This window comes from Chrysoperla carnea, chromosome 4, assembly GCF_905475395.1.
Source record: "Chrysoperla carnea chromosome 4, inChrCarn1.1, whole genome shotgun sequence".
NCBI lineage: Eukaryota > Metazoa > Arthropoda > Insecta > Neuroptera > Chrysopidae > Chrysoperla > Chrysoperla carnea.
This window is the reverse complement of record NC_058340.1, coordinates 34,214,415-34,236,885: the sequence shown is the minus strand read 5'-3', so window position 1 is coordinate 34,236,885 and position 22,471 is coordinate 34,214,415. Positions and strand designations below refer to the sequence as shown.

At 28.5% G+C, this 22,471-nt stretch overlaps 1 protein-coding gene across 1 annotated transcript in view; it reads right to left on the bottom strand.

Moving 5' to 3' along the window:
- LOC123297404 (glutaredoxin domain-containing cysteine-rich protein CG31559-like) overlaps nucleotides 1-22,471 on the bottom strand; it is a 133,293-nt gene that overhangs the window by 36,888 nt on the left and 73,934 nt on the right. Inside the window, exon 2 of the mRNA XM_044879050.1 lies at nucleotides 5,418-5,651. Coding sequence (XP_044734985.1) covers nucleotides 5,418-5,651 — 234 coding nt within the window. The remainder of the gene's footprint in view (nucleotides 1-5,417; nucleotides 5,652-22,471) is intronic.

Below are 22,471 nucleotides of genomic sequence, written 5' to 3'. Positions count from 1 at the left end.
AGGGACAATTTTCTCTATAGAGAGTATACTCGAGTCACGGCTGCCGTTCGTATGCCTAACCTTACTTATATTACCATGATTTTACTAGTAGAAATAAACATACTGTGAGAGCTGTGTAGTTTAAAAACGTTTGAAATATTTTTTTTTAAACTTATGTGATAAATAAACATTGTTTTTTTTGTCCAGTGGTAAAACCCCATATGGGTTAGTCTGCCACACAAGAACAAACATAGACTGATAAACACATTACCACTCTTTTGCGTTTCTCAGTCGGGTAAAAATCGGAGAGAAAAAAAAAGAATAGTTGACAGGAATATTCTTAGAATAAAAAAAAACAGCACCTCGTCGTTTTGTTTTCGAGATAATAATTTTGACGTAAATTGTCAAAATTGAGAACTTAGGCATTAATTAACTCGTCTTCTATATTAAACGGTCATAATTTCGGAAACTTAAATTCGATCTGTCGAGAAACGGGTTTTAACATAGTTGTAGCATAGGAACTTCAAATACCATGCTGAAAACACCCTAATTTATAAAATATCATAATCAGAAAGTTATTTGCATAGATTTTAAGGAACATATCCGCCACGTATTATATGATGATCTATTATGTGTGATTGTTTCATAAACTGGTTACATCAAATTTTTCGTGTAAATTTGTTAAAAAATTGAATATCATTGTCTTTCTTATTCTCGTAAATATCAGATTGTGTAAATGTTTCTTAAGATCATTATATATCGTGTAGTATTTGGGAAAATTGCTTGGAAATTATATATTAGATGATATTTACAAACTTTAAAGAATATTTCATTAACAATTCACTAATTATAATTCGACAGAAATCGAGTACAGGGTCGCAATATCGTAGGATTACTTTCATTATATACATATCTGATATTCCCATATAATACATACTGTATAATTTGCGGGTAAACAGTGATATTTACGAAAAAATGTTTCAAACAAAAGTTTACAAAAAACGGTTTACAAGACCCAATTGACTTATTGATATCTTTCATAGTTTAGAGTTATCGTGTACACAGACGGACAGACAGACAACCGGAAACGGAATAATTCAGTGATTTTATGAACACCAATACCAAAATTTTGCTCATAGCATCAATATTTTTAAGCGTTACAAACTTGGGACTAAACTTAGTATACTTTGGTATATGTTACATATATACATGGTATAAATATACTTGTTTAAAGGACAATAATTATTTCCTCTAATTTTTACAAATAGTCATAGATAAGTGGTCCATAATTTTTTTTTATTTTATTTTTTTTTGTCTTACATCTTCTATTCTAGTCTATTAAAAATCAAAACAAGCTTAATGACAATTTTTCATGATAATAACAAAAACTTTCCTTTTAAACTTATTTATTTTTTTATAAATTTTTCCTTAATATCAATTAGGTTATAATATCCATTCCAAAATCATAACTTTATTATAATAATTTATACGTATTTATTTACTACCCTTGACCTTGTTACTTGATATCTTGTTTTTTTTTTGTTTTTGCAATTATTATACGATGCTAAAGGTAAAGAAAAACAGAAAAAGGTAATGTTTTCTTAAACGTTTATTATATTATTTTATCCATTTAATAATAATGTTTTTCAAGTGGAAAAAACATGTAAATTCAATTGTTCATATCCGTATTTTACGGACTTCAAAATTAAAAGGAAGATTATCGAATGGTAAGCATATCTGTTTTAACCTCCGAAAGTTTAAGGTTAATGCAGAGGAAAATCTAATGTGAATACAAAATGATTGCAGGGATAGTACAAATGAATATTTTTCGGAAAATTGAAAATTTTCACTATCACTACGTATGGCAAAATAGAAAAGGCGGTACAAGAAGGCTGTACGTATGTGTAAATATGCATACGTATAAACAGACGTCACGTTGAAACTAGTAAAAATAAAGTCAAAATAAATCCGGGGTTGATTAAAATTGATATTTTCTTGCGAAGCTAAGATTCCTTCAGTTTGTAAAACTATGTAAAAAGGAGAGTATTCTAATTTTTATAATAGAAAAGAAATTTAAAAGTAAGGTTCTTTAAAGAGCAAAATTCGTAAAAATGTGATTTTAAAACTACCACCATACAAATTTATTAACAAATTTTCCTTTTTAAGGAAGTATAGCAGTATCCAAGGTAGCAGTAAGCTATTATTTAAAAAAAAATTTATTCGAAAGATCATAGTTGCCTACTTGTAAATTATGAGAGAAAATTAATTGTTACAGCTTTGTGCTAGTCAAATTAATTCATATAAACTAATTTATTCCTTAAAAATAGCTCTTAGCTTCAACTTATAAAAAATTATGATAAACACATACTATGATACTAACCTTAAAACCTTAAAATCGTTTTTTGGATTTGGTTATATTAATTATTTGTTTTTAAATTTTATTATTTTAACCTTCATCTCACTACTCTTACAATCATCTCCATATAATTTATTGGAAAACAAAAGTTCTAATGTAAAAGTTATTTATTTTTTTAACGATAAAAGAAAATATACTTAAACTAGACATCATTACTATCGAAGCGAAAGATTGTAGTTTCTTTCTATTTACTTAGAAAAACATAATTATTAATATTATATTTCAAATAATTTGTTCTAAGAACTTATTAATCATTTTTAATTTTAAAACAATACAATGCCAGTTTTATCATTGTTCCAATTTCGGAGAAATTTCGTTTGAAAGACATCTGATTGGCGATACCACAATACTTCTGGTGGATAACCTTATACTTACGTTAAGATTCTGAAGTATCTGTCTCTATACCATACCAGCATTGTAGTAAACACCATCTTCTTACTGTGTATATTTTTTCGTTAAGAGTTTTTCCATGGAAATTGTTTTTGTCTCCACTTTGGCTTAAAATAAATTTATAAGTAATTTTGACACGAAAAATACCAGAAGCGGATATCAATTTTCATTGATGGAATGGTTAATTTCTGACACAACCACTAGAATCGTATTTGGGGAGTGTTATCCAGAAGGAATTTCTTTTTAATCGCAAAACCTAAGTTTTTCATTCTTACGGATTATTTTGAGTGATTAGAACCCTATAAACATGAAAATTCATCTCATTTGACAAATAGTAGTTTTTCAGTTTTTTTTATAGACGATATCCCAAAAATTACTCGTCGAATTGTAAAAGCAACTCGATTTATTTATCTTTGAATCAAAGCTACGCGCTATAATCTAGTTTCCTCAAATTCCGAACAAAAATTTTTTTAAATAAATTACGAAAAAACGGGAAAGAAATTTTGTCAACGAAAAATCTTTTTCTAGAGTAATTTTAACCGAAAAAATTCGGGTATCTGTGAAACAAAAGAGGTAGACAATTTCAGTAGAAAATGAAACTAACTAATAACCACTAGTTTTTGGGAAAATCTTTAATCATTTAATGAAAAATGATTCTCAAAATATTTAGAAAACATTATATGTTTAAAAAAAGGTACCATCCGAAAGAGATATTGAAAACTATTTCTAATTTTAAAATTTCATCGAATATAAATACATTTTCTTCGAAAATTATTAAAACGATTAAATTAGTTTACCCTATTTCATCACATCTATATAATTAATTTGTTACAAGAAAATTGAAATTCTTGGAAAGGTTCTTCAATTTATAGAAATAAATTCACATTCATTTGAATATTCATCCAATAAGAGATGTACTACCTACCTATTTTAAAATACAATTTTCATTTGCATTCAAGATTTTCATTTATGTAAACTGTAATGTGTTAATTCAAATGAAAACACATTTATAATGGGAAAAAATAGAAGAAAAAGAACTCTGCTTTACTTTAAGAAAAATTTATCGATTGTGAAGAATATATTGTTCTCTGTTGATGCTACTAGTTAATAGCATTACAGTTGCATTTTAAATTGTTTCAAGTTATATAACATGATTTTGGTGTTCTGCAGATTAAACACTTTATTAATAAAGCCTGATGAGATGGAGTATAAAATAAAAAAATTATTCTTGCAAAATTTGACCCTAAATATTCTATCCTTTCATTCTAGCGTCTACAATCGAATTCCAATTCGAATAAAATTTGGTAGGGATTTAATATACCGGCTAGTAACTTTTAGTATTGTCTATAAAATTAAAACAAGTAAAAAAATTTTCGTTAAAAGTTTAGGAGGTATCCCTGAACTAAATTAACAGTTTGCGTTCTGCCTCGACTAAATTGTTTTAAGCTATTACTTTTTATATATGTAAAATTTAATTTAACCCAAATGCAATTTTTAGGTTTTCACGAAACTTTTTTATACAAAATATCATTAAAAAGAAACCAACTCTTAATTGCAACAATGGTGAAAAAAAAATATTAAAACATAAAAATTTTTTGGCAAGAAAATATTCCAAAAAAATACGTAACGCAGGAAAGCGTTAGCTAAGCGAATTCCCTCAAAGATTGAAAAAAAAAAACCACACATTTTTCTTAAAATCGAATATTACCATTTTTAATTTTTCCATAATTTTTATTTCGTAAACTAAACTTCCAGAGAAAATTTTTTCTAATATAAATTTTAACGATGATCATTCTTGACATCAATTAAGTAGAATCGATGAACATTTGAAGAAATTTGTTCAAAATTCCATTATCAAAATGTAAAAATGTACAAAAGCAATAGCTCCATTTTCTTCGGAAATTGGCTAATAAGAAATAATATTTTCAAAAACGAACTAAAAATAAATGTGCAATATACAAAATTTCAATAAATTCCGACAAATAAGGTTTTTTCTTTTCGATTTTCTTGGGGCATATCTAAAAATAATCTCGATCAAACTACTCCTTTCAAAAAAAGGACATTAAAATCGATTCATCTGTTTAGGAGCTACGATACCACAGGCAGACAGACAGACACAGACACACACATAGTCAAATTTATAACACTCCTTCTTTTAGTTCGGGCGTTAAAAATTGAATGATAAACAAGCTTGAATGTCAGATATTGGTCCAAGCCAGGGTGTCCGGTTTTCAAGCAAAGTCAGGTGCAAGTTAAAGAAAAATTATAATTTTATCCGCTGGTCACGTTTTCTTTTGTAAGTTTTTTTATGCCTAGGCTAAAGCTTGGAAAAAGGCGGATTTGTTCTTTAAGAGATACTTAAGTAAGAACTGAAAAGCAAGACTGAATTCTTCAGTGCTGGTCAAACCTTCATCAGGAAAGAATCAAATAGAGATCATTTTGCACACCAACCGTCGATCACATCACGGAAGGTCAATATTAATGATGTTATAAAGAGAAAGCAAGGCGAGATATTTGATACCGTAATGACTTAGCAAGCGCTGGAAAATATTCTATTGAATAAGGTTGAAACTTATAACCATATCCAAAGATTCGAGGGTTAAAAATAAATCAAAAATGAATTTCTACTTACACCAATATGTTGACCATCAACAAATACTTGTGGTATTAATATTTGTTCACTTTGCATCCGATCACGAATTTCTGCTTGATATTCACTGCTCATAAATACATCACGTTCTTCGAATTTCACCATATGTGTACGTAATATTTGTTTTACTTTCAAACATTCATGATATGTATTACGAACAATACCCATTGTTGTTGAATATACAACCACTTTACCAGCATCTTTTTCACGATAACTCTGTAAATCATAAAAGATTTAAAAAGATTAATAATTATGATAAAAAATATATATATATAATTATAATTTATTATTATTTTTGTTTTTAAAAGTTCTTGCAAAACGGAACAATTACTTTCTTAGTTTAAATACATCAGTATTTTTTAATATTGTGTGGGTATGATGAATATAAAGAAGATGGTAATTTGTTTGTCATTTGATTATTTGTCAAATTAAGAATACATAATTAAAGAGAATTAAAACAAGTGAACACAAACAATTGACTGAGTTAATAGTTGATATACCATGTAAAGTTTTGATTACGCAATCGTTTGTTTTTTTTTTACGTCATATAAAGACGTCATATAAAGATAGCCAAACATTCATACATACACACTTAAGTGGTATTCAACGGGTAAACAGTGACATTTACGAAAAAATGTTTCAAACAAAAGTTTTTTATTTTTTATAAGGAACATTATTTTACATTTAAACTTTTGTTCTCTCTCTAACAGTTTAAAAATGGGTCCAACGGATTCAAGACCCAATTGACCTATGAAGCTCATTTACGAACCCGACCTTACTTTCTTTGTCCTGAGCACGCTATGAAAATTTCAGCTTGATATCTTTTTTTTCGTTTTTGAGACAACTGTAAATGGACTGACTAATTAGGTGATTTTATAACACCTATACCAAAATTTAGTTTGTAGCATCAATATTTTTAAGCATTACAAACTTGGGACTAAATTTAGTATATCTTGATATATTTCATATACTTGGTATAAAAATATAAATACACACATACTTGAAGTCCAACTCAGGTCCCTTGGATTCGTGCCAAGAGCCTTAGCCAACTAAGCCGTATGTACTGCACACACAATGAGTTATTTTTCAACTACCCAAATTTAAGTTATAATTTCTTAGTTTTTTGTTTTCAACATTTAATTATTTATTTAGTAAACAAAACATAAATAATAAGAATTCATTTTATCTCACAATAAACTTATCAAGAAGTAAATACTTCCTGAATTATTTCTCATATTAGAAAATAAGTTGTCAAACTTTTTCCTCCAACGCCCGCTCCTTTTTTCAGAATAGTTTCATCAACCATGGATCCCCCACTTTATGCTCCTGTCTTTTTATTAGTTATCATCAGATATTAAATTATAATACAGTTGCATATAATTAAATAAATGGTTTTGAGAAATTCTTTAAAGGTTCAACGTCCAAGTGGGTGTTATCGCCGAATATAAAAAGGACTGTTAATACCATCTGGCCTTCTCATATGAAACCAACCAAGGTTGCATTGTGGGCTAAAGTAAACATTTGATAGTTGTGAAAGATTGTAAGCACAAGGGGGTGTGCCCAGCTTCTCAAAAGAAAGGAACTGAAATAGAGTTACCGAAAAGTAGGAACCACAATGAGCCTTATGGCTTAAATAGGTCTCAATGGACAGGCATTACAACTAACAACTAACCATCCTAAATCAATAATGGTAGCCTTTTGTCTTAAACAGTCCCCTCTGCGTCTTGTCAATTCCGACTCACATCCTATAATACATAATAAATCACCGTAAATGCCGTCATTATTCTTAATAATTCATTAAACTATAGATCTGATAGGTATCTTTGGATGAACCGTATCTTTGAATGAACCATCTCTTTATTTTATTGGCATGAAGAAACAGATATTTATGTTCCAAACGGGTTAAAAAATTTACATAGTGAAATAATTCTCGAGTCTCTATTCATATATGATAATTTTTCATTAATATAAATTATTGCGCAGTTTTTTAACAATTTCGAGCATTTGTATTCGACATAACCTTTTTGCTGATTGTATATCGAATAAAATATTGAGAGTAATGAATTCTATGAATATCAAAATGTCTACAAAAGAATCATAAATTTGTATTCCTGGAATAATAAAAATTTATTAAAAATAGAATCAATTTTCTTTTTTTAAGCATTTTAACATATTTCGATGATAAATATCACCTTTAGTAACAGAAATATTATCATACCAATTTATGAACATTTAATATTTTATGGAAAATTTTATACCTTCCGAGAAAATAAGAGCGTCATTTAGTAATATATATTGTAAACTTTAAAATGAAAGAGATAAAAATTGGTTTGAAAGACTCACACAGCCTCCATTCTGTGCCAAGAAACAATATTCCAACAATAAAGATTTTTCTATCTGTCTGGGAGCGTCTTTCTGGGACATTATAGCGACAAGTGGGCAATTTTAGAAAGTTTTTGTAATTACAAGGCATTTGAACATAAAACTATTTTGGTCGAATGTGGGAAGGCCAAAACTACGAAAGCGTTAGGGAAACTAACCACAAATCTGTATGCCGAAAACAGAAGTACCAACCTAAAAGATTTGACATACAAAGATTTGCTTCATCAGGTTAATATTCGTAGCCATAAAATTTTTTATTTCACCAATAGTGTAAGTAGTTAAGTTACTAAAAATGGTTGAAATTAAAATCTGTGTAAGAATTCAGGAAAATTATTTATGGATGAAATCCGAAAAATATAGCTACAAGTGATTGGCGGAAGAACTGAAAGTCGTAAAATTAAAGAGTTGATTTTTTTTTTCGTATTTTACTCATAATCGTTTGTATAACCTCCATATTTCGTCAGGCAGTTGGTGTCTATGGAAGTATAATCATTATAATTTCCAAATCATTTCATTTAAAAGAACAACTTAGGTTTCTACATAATGTATTGAACGGTTCGAAAATATTCTTTCTAAAAAGTATAAATAGAGCCAGCTATAGCTCGTGAGCTCATAACCAGATCAACAATATATGATTATTTTAACCCGTCCTTTTCGAGGACTTATAAACGAAAATTTCACAAAAAATAAAAAGGTTTTAAGCGTTACCCAAGTGCCACATTTATGAAAAATTGTCTTGGAATTATTTTTCGATTTGACGATTTTTAATGTAATGGGCCGATTTTGAAAATCTCCAGTTTTACATATTTCCGCGGTTTCAAGGCCGCAATATCCAAATCAAACCTCTTCAATGTAAGTGTGTTTACGTATGTGTGTATGTTCGTTCGGATTCTTTCGCCTCGATTACCTCGCGAAGTATTTATGACATTAACACGTGACTAGGCTTATTAGACACTCAATCGCGTATTTAAGAACTGAAAGAGCAGCAAAGAGCTTTACAGCAGAATTAGTAGAGCCGTTTCTTGATGGTGATAAAAAAAACTGGAAAAAACCGAATAAACAGAATCTGAAAAATGTATAAAACACATCATTTACCTATGGAGGTAATGATTGTTCCAGCATAAGCTGCAGTACCTACATGTTCGAAGGCTAACAAGACCTTTTTTTTAATGTTTTTCCCCCCTCTGGGAAGTTAATCGTGTGGACTACAGGGTTCGCATTCACACGACTTCAGTACACACCGACTATGTACTGCTAATTTATTTACTTTTTAATCAGGACCCGTGGTCTTTATTATTAATTCAAAGAATAGAATGCATAAGTATTTTATTCTGAAAATCCTAGGTTAATTGATACCTATACGTTTTAAATAAACTATTTGTTTTCAATAACAAAGTACGCTTAATTGGAAATTGTAATCAATATTTTAATTAAATATTAAAATAATTCTGGATATAAATAAGTGTAATACATAGAAAATAAGTAAATTATTACCAATTAGATAGGATGTTTTTTGTGTGGAGATCAAATTATTCTAATTTAATTCATGGTATAATATTTAGTTTGTATGAACTATAGCTTGAAATTTGAGCTGAAGCCCAGTTTTAATTAAATATATTTAAATAATTCTCGATATAATAAATACCGTATACGTTGAAATTAAATTATTGATTACCCAATAAGATAGAATGTTTCTTTTGTCTTCTTATATTGGTTCAAGAAGTTCAACACTCAAAATTGAACAGTTCTGGTTTTTGATTTATTTTGCGCATAAATTCAAACTCACCATGTATTAAAGACAACGTGTTAAAGACAGTCAAACTCAAGTTAAAAATTTCTTTTGTAAGTGTTTGAAAATGTTTGGTGCAATGAAAAAAGGCATTTAAACATACTTTTTATGTTGGGCAATGGATTTTCAGAAAATAAATGATATTCAACCAAAGCTTTTAAAACAAAACAAGTCATTCAGACATCATGATGACTAAAATATTATTATATCTTACAGGCGTCTGCGGTTGAAACCATATGAAAATAAATGAGGGAGCATCTTTTACTATGACACCGGTGTTTAAGTGAAACCCTTTAATATTTAACAATATTTTGTTATTGTTCATATCATGGTTTTTCATCATATAACAATTTTTATTTTATTTTTTGTGCTTTCATATACAAACCGCTACATAATCATACGAAATCGAAAGCTTTATTATAATCCAAGAGAAGTGTTTTTTAAAAACGGCATGAGTGTATTAGACAATTTTGCTATTTGCCCATGGTGAAATCTGTGACTTAACAGAAGAAATCTATACCTTCCACAGGTGTAGATAATTTGTATTGATCGCTGGAAGAAACGTAATCCGGGACATGCCAGCATCCATGACATAAATCCACGTACACTGGAAAGGGTTACAGTAAGAAAGGAAAGATATAATCGATGATATTTTTCGAGGAATCATGCATTAGTACGGTAAGAGCGAGATGATTGAGTCACAAGTAGAAACTTGTGGAAAGATTAATAGTAGAATAGTACGGCAGTAGAGCAGAGATTAGAATGTTTTTGAAAATGATGAACTTTGATAAATACTACAAATGCTTGAAAGAAATTATTTAGATTTTACAGAGGCTATTGAGTTTTTTGATATAAGATTGTCCAATGAATCCCGGACTCTCCAGAGGGTGTCAGCACAAGATCAAGCTTATTAACCTCATCTTTTTCAATACTGAGGGTACTCAAAATAAATTCTTATTTCAAAACCTGGCCTGGTTAACTTTTCAATAAAGATTTTGCGATATTAGTATTATTTCGGAAAAAAAACGCCAAATTTTCAAATAGGAACAATGAAAGTACATTTGTATTTATTTGTGCTTAGAGCGCAAGAATCTCCTGAGAGAAATGAAAAGTATATCTAATTGTACTAACATGGTAAACAAATGGTATTATATGGCACATGTCATGTAAAAGTGAAGCAATTTAAATTAAACATTTTTGTTTCTGGCAATTTCTAAAATGTACGATTTTTTTATGCAATAAAAAGATGCTCATTTAAATGATCTTTATCTGTACAATTATAAAACTGTCGTCTGTCTGTGTGTTTGCTCAAGCGTACGTCACACAAAAACTACCGAGCCGATTTTAATGGGATTAAATTTATTTGGAAGTTTATATGGTAACAATTTAAAAACAATGATGAAAGCCTAAGATATACCAATATAACCAAATTTTCTCTTTATATTCCTATACTTATAATTTATAATACGTCTGTTCTCATGTAATATAGACAAAACGCACTACACTGCGAACGAACTCAGCTCAAAGGCCGAAGTATTGCTATATTTCCAGAAGGTGGGAATAGGACCAGTTTTTTAGGGTATAGAAATACGTGTCAGATATGTGGTGATATAAAGTTTGGAAGTTGACATTCAAACCGATCTAGCGAATCGGACAGCTAGTGGCTAGTATTTTATAAAAATGATATAACAAGCAAATTATATTTTTTGTGTTAATAGTATCCCATTGTCATAATTGTATGTGCTATGGACAAAATATACGAAATTTTTATATGATAATCGTGTGAAATTATTATATTTTTACTAGAAGCTTAATTATGTTACTATGGACCTATACCCTATGATTCAAAATAACGCAACACGGAGTGAGAGTTTTAATAAGTAAGATTTTAGTAAATAAATACATATTTCAATAACCATTTAGTCATCATCAGTATGCATTAGCTAATCCTAATTATTATATAATCGACGTACTCAGGTCAAATTCACCCAGTTCGTTGATTTCCGGAAAAGGATTTTTGCGGGATGATTATAAATAGGATTTCAAAATGGTTAGGATGAAGGTTCGGATTGTGGGGTGCCCAGTTTCTCCGTGGACAGGAACAGCTAGATATCATAGAGTGACTTTCAAAATTGTCTGAAGAAAACGATTTTACTCACTTGATCTGTGCACAATTTATGTTTTACCAAGAATGTAACAAATTTGTTATATTCAAGTGCCAATGATATTCGAGTATTTTATCACCTACTTTTGAAAACAGCAATCAACTTCACGTAAGTGGGTGGCACATTTAATTTAAACATTGGGTATCTTTATAACAAATTTATAGATATTTATTACTGTAGCGTAAAAATACTATATTCTTCACTTTCTTCTTTTGTTTATCTTTACTTAGTATGTATGCTATCTATCTATTAAAACCGATGTACAAAATATAAACCTTTCATTTTTTTTTTCTCTCTAAAATCATAGGTATTTTTCTTGTATATTTGATTCTTATTTATCCACACATTTATTAATTCAATCATCCATGTTGTTTTGTGTTGTTTGTAATTTTTTTAATTCCTCTAAATATCATAATAATAATACTTAACTAATCGTTTAAATTAAATTAAAGAAAGCATGAAAATTATTAGTTTTTTTCTCGAGCATAACAAACGAAAATTAGAAATCATTTATTTCATTCATTGTGTGTATAGAAATATAAAATTGATATTTAAAATTTTTTTTTAAAAATAATTTTGGGATCTTAACCCACGATATTTATTGTTTCTGATGTTAAATGCGGAAAGATCGCACTCCCGACTAGAGGATAAAGAAAAAATATAATTGCGATTTTTTCCAAAAATTTTCTGTCTGCAGTTTCGATAAAACTCATTATATAAGGAAATTTTGGTCTAGAAAAACACAAAAATTGCGTTCGTTTTATCATGCGATCCAAAATTTCTGTAATACTACAAAATCCCATACGAAGGCAACTTTTGTCAAACTAACCTTACACTATAACTACATGATGGTCAAAATTGTTTCAAATTCCGATCCGTGATTTAGTAGGAGCTAGCGGAAAAACAAGAAGATGCGTTTTATTGGAGGCGATTCCATGGTAACGATACACTACTTTAATTATAGAATTGTATGGATGCATATATAATTGTATGGATTGCATTTGTGACTTACATTGAAAATTTAATATTATTGTTTAAATTTAAATAAATAATTATGATAATTCACATTTGATAAATAATATTTGTGCAATTTGATTTCTTATTTTCACAATTTTTAATGCAGTAAGTATAATTAATTAATGTTTTTTAATAATTTTTATTTGACATATTCTATAACATTAACATGTAGAGAATTGTAAATTAGTCATAACAGCATCCTTTATCGCCAAAATTTTTCACTGGAAGCGCTGGCATCGTTTTTATTGTCCTTACCATGATACCATGACTACGCATACAACGAATACTATGTATGAATACTGCAGATTATTTGGAGAATTGTAGCAGTTCTAAAAATTTCTTAATATATCAATGTGTAAAAATTTGTACGTACAGACTTACAGAATTAGACACGTAAATCTATTACTGCAATAGTTATCTCATCTATTACATTAAAATACATATTAATAATTTTTTTTTTTATTAAATTAAATATTATTACATAAATAAATGATAATTAATTCCTAATTTAAGTTAATTGTACAAACATAATATTAATGATAATGTTATAGATCGTGAGCCAACAACGAAATTGTTATTATTCTCCTTTGTCTTTTTAAAGATTGATAGATAGTTAGTTTGTGAATACTTATATTAAGAGAAATTTATTGACAATAGAATAAAAGATTTGATTTGATTTGAATTTTTACAATTTCATTTAGTTTTTCAAGAAATTTAATAATAGGTAAATGAAATCGGTCAATTGCGAGATGGACTCGGCCACGAAGGATTCCGTACCATCGTACAAGGTATACGACAATGTACTTTTAATTAAATACTATTGTAAAAGAAACAAATATTAAGTACGGCCTTACGTATGCAAGTCTGACTTGACCAGTTATTTGTTGTTATAGCGGCAATAATACTACACACTCTGTCAAAATTACATTTGTCAAACTATTGAATTTTATGAAATACAGTTGCTGACAGACTGGTTAGCTAGCTGTCGGAAAAAAAATACAGCAGAATCTTAGTAATAGACTCTTTCTTGGTTCCATTTCGAGTAGAAAGGCAGTGTGAAAGTATCGTCAGTTGCAAACTTTCTGCCAATTTTTTTCACGTATCTTTTTTGTTCCCAATAACTTTCTTATAACATATCGGACAAACAAAGAAAAGTCCCCGAAAGGGGGGACTTATCAATGGGCGTTTTATCAACCATTATCAATTCTCAAAAAGCCATTGGAAAACAATAATGAAATTTGGCTTAGTTAAATAGGCTCACGGTCTTTTATGTATTATATATTTTTTGTTTTTAAAGATAGGTATATGTTAATAAACTTTACAGTAGAAGTAGAGATATAAAGAACATGTCTGCGTGAGAATTAAGATATGTTGAAATATTACAAATGATGAGTAAATATTCTACTAAAACTTATAATTTATGTATTAATTTATTTTATAAAAATTAATAATTTCTATATTACCAAATAATTATTATATTACGAATAACTTCTTTCTGCACATATCTAAATGTATTTTGTAATTTATTCAATATAAATGAATTATTTGAACTATGTAGGGAAGAATTGGTAATATCGTATGGTAATTTAAACCGCACCATCTTTACATTATCACAAAATAATCTATTTGTTCAATACTAGTAATTTATAACAGATATATATTTTATAAATGTGACGCAATTGAAGAATGTCACTGGAGCATTGACTTTTGAGTTTTATATAGACTAAGCATCGTCAATCTTTCCGTACAGTGAGAAAAGTGCCAACATCTGAGGTAATTGCTTAGGTCAGCTTGGCATATTTATCCAAAAAAAAAAAAAATACAAAAGAATATAAGGACATTTATCAAAAAAATATACATTGAATATAGGGACATTTATCAAAAACACATACATTGAACGTCAAACTTTTTCGCTTTTTGACTTAAAAAAATACTTATCGCGTATCACTTTACATTTTTTCTTACGAATCTACAATGGTTGGACCTAAGCAATTACCTCAAGTGTTGGCACGTTTAAAATCGTTTGACACTCACTCTATATAACTCTAACGTCAATGCACTGGATGGGGCATTGATCGTTATTAGTCTACAAGCATAAATTATTAAGTGAGAAATTTGAAAAATGGTACATTTTTATGACAGTAGAATATAAAACAACTCGCCCTAATTACATCTATACTTTTTTGAAAATTAATAACTTTGTCTATTCCTGAAGCTAAAAATTTATATCACATTGTAATTGACAAAGAAAAAAATTTAATGGAAAAAAAATTTTGTAGATCTCTCATCTAAGTTTGGATTAACTTATATTAAATATTTTATTATGCCTGTTGTATGCCTTTATTGAGGGTTTTAATGAGATTCATAGAAATAGTCTCGAATTTTTTTTCGAAATTATACTTCACTATGTTTTTTATTAATTATTTCCCTCATTTCGTTCAACCCGGAGTATAATTAAGAATCTTGATGGTATAATACAATTTATAACAAAATTGATAAATATATGGTCTCTCTCCAATGCATCTGGAAACATAATATAATTTATACAACCCACATACACATACTTTAGATTAAGCCAATTATTAATTATGTGCATATAACTGGACTAATGATAAGTTTATAATCTCTTAAGATTTAGAATATTAGTGACAGTTAATTACAATTCAATAAGGATTATTTATTCAAAATAGCTAATACAATAGTTCTATTACGTAATACTTATTTCCACACTCCTCAAAAACATTTAAGTAGTTATAATTCATTTTTAACACGCTTATATTAGCTTCACGTGTGTGTATGTACGTATGTAACTCTCTAATATCATACCCATGCATAGAACATCATCAGTTATGTACATTTATTATACTACCGAAAACCATACTATACAAATATACACTCAGTGTCACAAAAAATGCACGGATTACAAATACTACTATATGTAATCCATGCATTTTTTGTGACACTGAGGAGTATACTCAGAACAAGCAACAAGCGTGTTTTTTAATTTTTTAAACTATATTTATTATTAATTTAAATCATGGTTTTGTTTCTTTTCTTCCATTGTCAGTCATACACTTTAAAAGTAATTACAATTTAAGCGCGGTCTGAAACTTCAAGTATAAAAATTTAATCATCTACAATTTAAACAATTTTTATTTATCACAAACTTATATTTTTACTGAACTATAAAATATATGTCCACATTTTCAATGAAATATCCTAAACAAATTCAGCTTTGACTACAAAATTTTTTGGAGAAGTGTATAAACGCAGTGTATCCAATTTAGTCGACACCACAAGAAAAACATTTTTTAAAATTGTGTTATTAAACAAAATTGTACCTAATAACAAGTTTTGCATGGCCTAGAATAGAAAATGAAAAGTTTTACTTTCATATACGAGATTTGTCGAAAAATTTCAATTTTACTCTGGAATCAAACATTGCTAAATGTATATGTTCTCTCTCATACTCATGGAAGTAGCATGCGAAATTATTTATCAAACATGCTGTATGTTTTATTCTCAAACAGTTTTTCAGAAAATATATTGTCAATTAGTATGTTTTTCTGAAAATTTGTTTCTATTTATGGATGGGTTCAATGAAAATATTGATAAAATGATTTTATAAATTATTATTCTATAAATAGATATAATGTATTATATATTGACCCATATTTTCTCAATATTCATCATATTATTTCTATTTAATATAAATCGCTGTAGGATATTTTCCTGCTAGGTAAAAAACAGTTACATTTATGAATTTTAAATATTGAATATTGATAGAAATCTATTTATATTTTATTAATAATAAAAGACAATATAAGTAGTTATATAGCTCAACAAAATTGAGAAAGTGCGGTAGAAATAGAAATACGCTTGTAAAGAATGAAGTCTCGAATTTTTTTTCTTCGTAGCATGAAAATGAATTGTGGAAGAGAGAGTTCAGAGACTTTGTGATTATCAACGAACAGAGATACAAAAATAAGTTTCGGTTTTATTGAAGGAATTAAGAATATGCGAGCGCCAGGACAACGTTGGATAAAAAGCTTGAATTTTTATTTAAATATGTAGTAGAACTTAGTCTAAATCAATCCTAAAAATGTTCTTGAAATAAAAAAATGATTTCAAAAGTAGGCCAATTTACCATTGATCTTATGAGAAAACAGAAAATGGATGATACGTTTTCATAGATTTCTCGAGGCCGTAGAAATTTAAAAAAAGCTATTCAAATTAAAGTTAAAACCTTAATAAATAATTTAAAACAAAAACAAAAAAACTCGTTGTGCCCGACTAATTAAGGATGTATGAGCACGGTAGTGGGGACACGAATTAAAAAAACAATATATTTTTCAATTTTGATGAATTATGTTATAACTTTACAATAAAAGATGAAAAGTAAGAACAAAATTTTGCGATATCTGGAGTAATTTTCAAAATATCGAAAATTGAAAGTTTCGTTTAAATATTTAGGTTTCCATATTGCGAACTGAGGCAGATATTGAAAAATTTTATTCTTTTTTGCGTCTACATTTATGCAGTTATAACAAAATTCATCATCGTAAACGATAATGATTATTCTTACAAAACTCGTTGTCAAATCATTTTGTGTTCACACGAGTGAAGTCCTAACCAATGAATAATACTTTTTCGTCAACCACATATTGCGTGGGATGAAAGTATATGTCGGGCTTTTAGTAATTCTGTAACACAATCAGAAGCATAAGCTTTGATTACCTAATCTTTAATGTATAATTAAATCACTACCTGTACGATGTGTGTAGGTGTTAAATAAAAGAACACATCACAAACTTTAATTTTGTATATTTACCAAAGAGTTTCACAATTAATTACGGTCTTTGATTTCTCTAAGCAATCATATTAAAAATACATCTTTTCTTTTATCATAAACTTTATTGAAAGTTGTTACAAGCCAATTGTCTTAGTCGTATATAAATAGCGCTCTAAAGGTCAGTTTTTGTTTTTATCATAAATAGCCGTGCCGAATAAAATTTAATTCCATTTAAATGCAATTTCATTGTCACAAATGGTTTCTTGAGGTTCACAACTTTTAAGTTAAAATAAAACAAAGCAAAAGAAAAATTTGGCTTCTGGCTACATATATTAGACCGTAGGACACCACGATTTTTAAAATGATGAATATATACTTGAAACTTCGTGAGTGGCTTCCTTTTGACGATTCTACCAAATCCTCCTCTTAGATTTTTCCCAAAAGTGCAAAAATTTATAATTATTAAACGATAAAATACTTTTTCCGACTAAAATACTGCACTCATGAGCTTGTCTACCACCTCGGAATACTGAAGTTTTTTGTCTCACTAAAATACTTAATTAAGCATTTTTGTCTTTCAATACATAATAATTCAATTTGGCTGAATTGTTTAATAATTATTAATGTAATCAAGTGGTCATAGTGTCCATCAAATTCCATGCTGCGTTTTTTCAGAACGATACTTTAAATATGACGTCACTTTCGAAAAAAAATCGAAAAGAAAAGTGTGATAGCCTTGTCAAAAGGAAGCCACTCACGAAATTTCAAGTACGCATTCATAATTTAAAACCGTGGCGTGGTGTCTCACGGTGTATAAGTCCTCTATCATTGGCAGACTGTAAAAAATTGATTATGTTTTTTTGTTATAACCTGGCGGTCTAAATTTCGTTTTAATCAGTTTCGTCTGATAACTAACCTATAATTTTAATTATACCACAAAATTTTCGTTATAATTTTTTTGCTTTAATACAATGCTATCGTATTTTAATTTTAGATTAAAGGAGGAAAGCCAATTTTTTTTAAATTTTATTTGTAATTACATGTTTATCATGAGAAGAATACAATTTTCTGGATATATGTATATATAGATTCTACACATATAACATTTCCCTTTGATCTTTTATAATGACTTTACACAGATTTTCTCCTGAAAACAAATAACAAACATTTACATATTGTAATCAAATCTCTGTACCAGAGAAAAGGATATCCGTATCCGATTTTTGTGTCTAGGCAATAATGAAAAACGCAATCGACACATGCATACATTGAATGTTTCCTTGAAATTATTTCAAGATGAATTTGATTTGATTAGAATTGAGTTACAAGTAAGTTTTAAAAGATCATTGTACTGCGAGCAGTTTGATCTATTTTATCACTTTTGCTTCAAAAAAAGAAGCCCTACATCTTAAATGAACTTAAAAATTTTTTCATTTTATTTACTTTACTTCAGTGGAAATCAGGCCTTATCGAATGCCGGTGTCTTTAAGAGAAAAATATTATCACTTAAGAAATTGTAGAATTTATTTTTTGCTGTCAACTGTCAAGTATCTAGGATTGAGAAAATTCTTTTAGTGGTAAGTTATTCAAGTTTCGTAGGCAATACGTTTCGTAGGTTATCGAATGCAGGTTTCAAGTTTTAATCTTTGATAACTTTAAGGTCTTGATTTTTTGTAGCTATTATTCTGCCGTGGCTTGTTAAAAGGGAATATGTCTCGAAAAGATTTTACTTTATTTTGAACTGTGTATTTTTGTATAATACAGTGATATGCAGTTAAAAATAGAATAAAATGCTTCAAAACACACCCTATGATCAAAAAACGTAAAGTGTTTGTGTTACTAGAGATCTTAAAATTTGAAGATGTCAAAATTTACCATAAACGACGTTTTAATATTTCTAAAGATATTAATCAAAATTTCGTATCGTTTACAAATGACCTCAAACATTTATTCTACCACACCTGGTCTCGAGTCGATAAGAACAACTAAAAATGGTTAAGTAAATAGACAAAAACACACCCGTTAATATTAATGGTATGTCGGAAACATAACAATAATTAGAAATAATAAACAAAAATCAATGTGTCTATTCAATTTATTGAACTTTTACCTTATTTACAAGTTCATTATCGTTACTATCGATAAGTACTATATGTATGTGTGTACTTGTATTTTTATAATCAGGTTGTATTTCTTATGAATGGCGATAGGCTTATTTAGCGATGAGAGAGTAGATATGACTTATGCTACAATTTACTTTGTCGAGAACTTTTCCGGTATATTTTTGATGAGTTGACAACTGTCACTATATCTTCGATTCTTTTTGCGATTGCTAATCTTACAAAAATTGGATCTCGGTCAGGTTTGCACACATTGCTGAATTTCGATTATTGTACCTTTTAAGAAGGTTATCTGGGTGTCAAGTTCTAAAAATGCCACTATATGAGCAAATTTGAGTTTTGGAGAAGAATATATAGATAATATTTAAATCGGACAATATATTTTTAAGCATTACCTGATTTTCCTAGCGCTTCCACCGCATTTGATAAACATATCTTTTTTAGCCTTAAATTAAAAACTTTATAAAGGACAAGCTTTTATTGCACTTAAGTAGAAAATAATTATTTATATGAGGAGCTCAAACATTACTATTAAGTTGAAAAAAATACGAGCTGCATTATAGAAATCAATAAATCAATCACTATATGGTGTATTACTTAACTAAGCATAATAGTGGTTCGCATGCACTCAACCAGCGAATACATAAAGAATGTACATACGTGTTAAACATGTTAGCTTTGACCCTTTGTTTAATTTAGCTTTTGAAATATACTCATATGACTTCGTACACAGACTCGAGAAAACAATGAACGGGAGATAAGCCACCTCCGAGAAAAAGTTACTATACCTCGTCTTTAAAATCTACGGGGTGTTTCAATATTGCACAGAACAATTTTAGATGCGTCTTCTCCAATTCAAAATAAGTAGTCGTGGAAACGAAGCACTGAAGTTCGAAAATTTGCACAGTAAGACAGATTTGAATGCGGTTTTTTGCATTCGATTCCTTAGAGTGTCAGGAAATTTTGTGACCTAAATTGATTTATAATAAATTAAAAATATGAAATTTGCATAAATAAAATGCATGTTAAATTAAGCGTAAATAAACTAAATTCACAATTCGGATAATAGTGATGAAAATGATTGAAAACTTGTTAGGGGTTTTGGGGTCGCTGAACACCAATATCGTGAAAAAATCCGTGGTATTTGGTGCCCAGAATAAACGGTATCCCTACCGTCTCTTGGAATTTTATGAAAATTCGAGAATATATTACAATATAAATCTATATATTATATTAACTCTATATTTGAAAATATATATAAAAGATATATATCGGACGCTCACTGGCCAACTGAAATGTTTATAGTACTAAAACATGCTTTATCTATTTTATCCACCTACGCACTAGACATTGTCCTACATGAAATACGAATATAGAGATGAAAAACAAAATATATTATAACATAGTTCATTCAAAGGAATCTGAAAACACTTTGAATACAGTAGTCAAAAACCTCAATTTTGCTTTTGTCAATTTAAATTAAAAAAATTTTTTTTTGTTTTATACATATTAAACAATAGTAACATAATTCTGTTTTACGATTTAGGTCAGCCACGTACTTTTTTACAGTAAATATGATACCAGTAACAGTTATTCGCCTACTTATTCTCTACTTATTTTCAATTTTAAAAAGACTACCACTTTATAGTATTTACTACGCAATATAGACAATGCCAACTCTAAAGACAAATCCACTACATGTTATCCTTAAGCCCACTAGCACCCATTTTTCTCGCCGCCTAAATTCCCTTTCCTCGAACAATTAGACGGCCTTCGAAATGACTTTGGCCTTCGGCATCGGAGTTCACTGCGCTCGAAATTTAGTATTGGCATTAGTTTAGGTGCTAAGAATGTATCATTATAATGGTTTAATATCAGCGTATTGTTAAAAATTCGGATTTATCGTTATATATTCTGCTTTCATTATCGTAGCAAAATCAATTATAGTCAAAATCCTATTCTGATGTATTAGAAAAAATACTTTGAATTTTCTTTAAAATCCTTCCAGTAGTTTTTACATGACAGCGAAACAAACAAAGCCACATTCGTATTTTTTAATGTAAGTTTTGTACAAATTATTAGAAATTATTTCTTTTATGTTGGGATTTAATGCAACTAAACCTGAATGCAGTAAAAGTCTGGTTAGCATTTGAGGTAAATAAGACAAGGTTTTTAGGTTTTTATAGAACAAAACTACTTCCATATATTTAATATTCCTTTGAATAAAATTACGGAACCTCTAAAGGAACGGTATTAAAGCAAAATTTTTCCATATAGGTAAAATATTTGATACGTCTTTAACAAAATATAATGTTATCAAATTTCATATAGGTATAAAATTGTTTTCACGTATCTGCTATTAACATTTCTCGTCTTTTTTATGTTGAAAAGAAAAGAAAACTTTTAAAGAAAATTTTAATTTTTATAATTTTTATAATAATAACACGTCTTACATTTATTAACTGAATATCGATTATACTGTTTAAACAACAAAAAATTTAACTGACGTGAAATTATAATAGAAGTGAAATTTACCAATAGTTTAAACAACATAGATAATTTTCTCAAAACAATTTTTTATTGATATTTCTACATATCTTCGAAATATTTCTTTGTTATATTACGTTTTATGTGCTTATTATAAAAAATTTAAAATAAAAATTAAACGACTTCAAATTAGAACGAATTCAATATCATTTTTTTAAACGATATTTTTGTGAAAGATATTTTGTACCTTGTCGAGAAAATTCCTCTGCTTATATATTCGTTAC